Here is a 4,913-nt window from a genome sequence, read left to right as displayed (position 1 = left end):
CCCAAACTGATCTTGAACTCCTGGCCTCAAGTGATTCTCCCTCCTCAACCTCTCAAAGCACTGGGATTCTAGGCGTGAGCCACTGCCCTGGACTTGCACCAGTACTCTTGATTGACTTCTTGGTAATGGCCCCCCGTTATTAGTGGCTACATTAGTTCAGAAAGGATTTGCACAGAGGCCTGTTTTGAAACATATGTGCTTTATTCTGGATGTGAGATCAAGAAAGGCCTGTGAAAATGAATGCCAAATTCTCTCTCTGGGCCATGGCTCGATCTTCCTTCTGTGGCCTCCTAAAGTGCTGGGATTACAGGAGTGAGCCACTGCGCCCAGCATCAGTAAGTTTTAATCCTTCAAGAGTTGTGCCACCATCACCACAATCCAGTTTTTTTTTTTTTTTTTTTTTTTTGAGACGGAGTCTCGCTCTGTCACCCGGGCTGGAGGGCTGGAGTGCAGTGGCCGGATCTCAGCTCACTGCAAGCTCCACCTCCCGGGTTCACGCCATTCTCCTGCCTCAGCCTCCCGAGTAGCTGGGACTACAGGCGCCAGCCACCTCGCCCGGCTAGTTTTTTGTATTTTTAGTAGAGACGGGGTTTCACCGTGTTAGCCAGGATGGTCTCGAACTCCTGACCTCGTGATCCGCCCGTCTCGGCCTCCCAAAGTGCTGGGATTACAGGCTTGAGCCACCGCGCCTGGCCACAATCCAGTTTTAAAACATTTCTATTGCCCCAGAAAGATCATTCATGCCATTTGCAGTCAACCTCCACTCCCATCTCCAACCCCAGCTACCACTCATCTCGCTGTGTGCACAGATTTGCCTTTTCAGGAAGTTTCAAATAAAAAGAATCAAACAATATGTGGCCTTTTGCATCTGGCTTCTTTCATTTAATGCTTTTGAGGCATATCCATGTCTTAGTGAGTATCACGTGTATATCATGTATACGCAGGAATATCTGTCCCTTTGCCATCGGAGAGGACGCCATCGCATGGAGGTCCTGCATTTTGTTTTTCTGTTTCTCAGTTGACGGTCACGTGGGTTGTTTACAGGTTTGGGCTATTACAAATAATGTCACTGTGAACATCTGTGTCCAGGTCTCTGTGTGGACACACACGGCTAGCTAATTTTATAATCAAAAAAACAAAACCAATGAATTCTGGAACTGTTTCCGGAATACATTCCTCTTACCAAAATGGGAATTCTAAGAGTGGGGAAGGAAATGTAAAGTAGGAGAGAAAGAAGTGGGCTCGCAGCAGCCTTTCCCCTCCTCAGATTCGGGAAGAAAGGGGTACGACAGTCCCACTCTGGAAGTGGCTCATATTCGCACAGTTCATTCAAAGCTCCAGAACACGCTCAACATCCCGTCTGCCCCGCAGCACCTCTGACGTCGATCTCAACCCAAACACCCACCCCTCTCATGAGTCCCTTCGTTCAAGGGCAGCAAGTGAAGGACATCCCACTTCCCTGCCCCTGCTGCATTTAGTGAGAGCAGGGGTTTAGAGGACTGTGGAGAAAAGCCCCAGACGCCAGTGTCAATTCAAGGGCTGAGACTTTAAGGTTCAGCAATTCGAATGTTTCAGCTAGGTCCCTTCCCAGTGCACAAAGGTCAAAGGTTGCAGTTATGGAAGGAAAAGGATCAGAAAAAAAACATAGAAAATAGGATCTGGTTCTATAAGCAGGAAAGGGATAAGCAGGAAACAATTCAGAGGAAAAGAGGCAAAAAGTAAACTGGCACTACAAGCTGGGGTGTCTTATTCACCAAGAGAAGCAAACAGACAGCACATTTTGGGGGACAATGTTTAACACAAGTAGATATTCATGATTTTTTAAGCACTTTGGGAAAATCTGGTGTTAATGAATATTAATGAGGACACCTGTCTTGTTTATTGATTACAGCAGCTCTCCACTGGAAGTTCCTGTAGCAACTCGAACTATGTCCTGGGTATCTAAGGATCCAGGTGATTCCTGGAATCTGCTGCAGAGGTTGCAACCCTTCCTCTTTCTTTCGGACCCTCAGGTTGCCCTAGTGACTTTTCTGCACGCCTCTTTGCGTGCTATCTATGGGACATAGAATTTGAACCTCTCTCTCTCCTTTTTCCTCTCCTTGCTTTGGTTTAATCCATCATTTCTAGGTATGTGACAACACTCCCTAACTTAACCTCCCTGCTTTCCTATTTCAGCTACCATCACAATGATCTTAATACCATTAGGTATCTAGCGCTTGGCAATTTTCAAAGAGCTTCCGCTAGATCCTCACTTGGAATCTTATGATGCAGGTGAGATAGCTAGGAGTGTCTTCTTTTTAAAGGAAATCATGGCAGAGAAATTCAGTGACAGCCCAATATTACACAATCATAAAGTGGTGAGACCAGGAGCGGGTTACAGGTCCCCACCCTGGTGCAGTGAAAGGGCGGGGCACGTAAGTTCTGAAGTTTCAGGCAAATGTGCTGTGACGGAATGTGTTAAACTTAGGCTAACAGAGAATAGGGAAGGGCTGTAACAACTCATAATAGGTCTACAGAAGACACAGAATACCTTCAAACTCATGAATTTGTATTTTAAGAACAAAACTTGTGAGAAGTTTTCTAACTCATTTTTAAGTTTTCTAGATGTCTTATCCACATACTTTTTTTTTTTTTTAAAGGCACTGAGATCTTGAAATTGAAATGTAGATAGAGTTGTGGGGTAAAGAACTTCTGTTGAGGCCAGGTGCAGTGGCTCAAGCCTGTAATCCCAGAACTTTGAGAGGCCAAGGAGGATGGATCACTTGAGGTCAGGAGTTCGAGACCAGTCTGGCCAACGTGGTGAAACCCTGTCTCTACTAAAAATACAAAAAATTAGCCAAGCATGGTGGCAGGCATCTGTAGTTCCAGCTACTCAGGAGACTGAGGCAGGAGAATTGCTTGAACTCGGGAGGCAGAGGTTGCAACGAGCTGAGATGGTGCCATTGCACTCCAGTCTGGGCAACAAAAGCGTGATTCCATCTCAGAAAAAAAAAAAAAAAAAAGCAAAAGAAAAAGAACTTCTGTTAAATGATGATTTTCAAAAATATGTCTGCAATATAGTACTGAGTACTAATTTTGTGGGGCAAATAGCTCTTTATTTAATCTTATGACCTTGTATAAAATCTTGCCCTAAACTAAATTCAAATGTATAGCCATTAATATTTAATGATACAATATTGGTGCTAGGTTAACATGTACCAAAAAAAAAAAAAAAGATTTCCAGAAAGGAACATGCTTGAAATTTAATATGAACCAATCAATTAATTGTTGTGTTTATTCTGATGCTGTTATTTCCAAAAGCACAAGACAAAAGTCCTGTATCAGAAAATAATGTGTAATGTTTACAAGAGGCATTATAAATTGAGATGTTTTTATTTTGGTTATTTGAGAGTAAAATTGTAGATAATGTTCCAAACCATCATCAAAGACGCAGAGAAAACTTTTCTGTATGTAAACTGTACATTAAAAACAAGGCATTTTGGGGGAGATATTAAGGTATAAAGGCTGATTCGCATAGATTCTCCAGAGTCCATGCCATTAAGTACAAATTCTTTGTTCATTTTAGCACCGGAAGCAGTACTCAGAACAAGTCATACCTAATGCTGCAGGAAACGTTTCCAAACGTGTATGAAGATACGTATTGGTGACAGAGCTAATTCAACAGAAGCAACTCCATCTACCTTTTCATATTATTTTGACATTAAAAAAAATCTTGAAAGTGAACGAATACATATTGCTTTGTTAAATACTTACTTGACTCTTATGGTGTTTCTATAAATATACATACATTTTAGAATCCACGAACTATCAAAATAACACTTTATAAAGAGAACTGCTTCCAAAAAAAAAGAAAAAAGAAAAAAGCATTGCTTAGTTGGAACAAGAACGCAGTGTTATCTACAGCAGCTGCGGCTTAAGTGCAGATAACATACTTTCATTAATTCTGATAATCTGCTGAATGGTGGAAGGAAGTTCCCAAATAGTTCCCTTGAACGTTTACAAAATACACAACTCCTGGACAAGTAGTATCTTTAACAATATCAGGTTCTGAAAACTCTGATTGAAAGATACTTCGTGAAAAACACCAGTCCAAAAATATATATCCATTTCCCTGGTGCGATGGCACCGGACGTGACCACGAGGTTCCTCTGGCATCTCCCCACTCAGAACAGGCCTCCTGTTTTCTTCAGGTTCACCTGCTTCCAGGCAGGCAGGGCACTGTATTCTTTCCTTGTCATGTCTAGTGCAAACTGGAAACATTGGGAGAAGCTCCCCACAGCTCAGTGAAAGGAGCCGGGCGTGGGTGTGTTGTTTTACTCCCATCCCCAACCGACTGGAAGAACTGCTTACCTGGAAGTCTTCATCAGTGAGATAGATCTCAAGCTTCAGAGGATCGACCCCCTCCGGGAGTGGCCTGGCCAAGAGGTTGGTCAGCGGATAAATGGTTTTACAGAGCTTGGCTAAGACGTCTTCCACAAGGGTGATCTGATTGGAAACTTCCATGTCCTAAAGAAGAGAAGGGGGCAGAGAGGAGAGCTTGTGTCCTACATTTTAACTTGTTTCATTAAGTGCTTGCACACACAGCCCTGTGCCATCTGCACACAGCCTGAGGACGCATAGCTCCATATCACTGAGGAGGAAATAGCTCTGAAAGATAAGGGATTGCTCAAAGCCCTGCAGTTGCCTTGAGTTTTAATGTCATTAATTTTTCAATCTGAAATTAAAAAAAATATTTTGGAGACAAGGTCTCTGTTATCCAGGCTGGAGTTCAGTGGCACTATCACAGCTTGCTGCAGCCTCGAACTCCTGGGCTCAAGCGGTTCTCCTGTCTTAGCCTACCAAGTAGTAGGGACTACACATGTGCATCACCATGTCCGGTTAATTCTTTCTCTCCGCCTCCCTCCCTCCCTCCC

The 4,913-nt window shown here is 43.3% G+C and overlaps 1 protein-coding gene across 1 annotated transcript in view; it reads right to left on the bottom strand.

The window, feature by feature from the left end:
- Positions 1-4,163: 4,163 nt before the first annotated feature.
- Positions 4,164-4,913, bottom strand: part of LOC105521971 (supervillin-like) — a 112,839-nt gene continuing 112,089 nt past the window's right edge. The window contains 2 exon segments of the mRNA XM_011956347.1: positions 4,164-4,250; positions 4,351-4,506. Of these exon segments, the coding sequence (XP_011811737.1) occupies positions 4,164-4,250; positions 4,351-4,506 (243 nt within the window).

Source organism: Colobus angolensis, unplaced genomic scaffold (assembly GCF_000951035.1).
Source record: "Colobus angolensis palliatus isolate OR3802 unplaced genomic scaffold, Cang.pa_1.0 Scaffold414, whole genome shotgun sequence".
Classification (NCBI taxonomy): domain Eukaryota; kingdom Metazoa; phylum Chordata; class Mammalia; order Primates; family Cercopithecidae; genus Colobus; species Colobus angolensis.
Note: the sequence above shows the minus strand (reverse complement) of the source record. Positions and strands in the feature narration are given on the sequence as shown.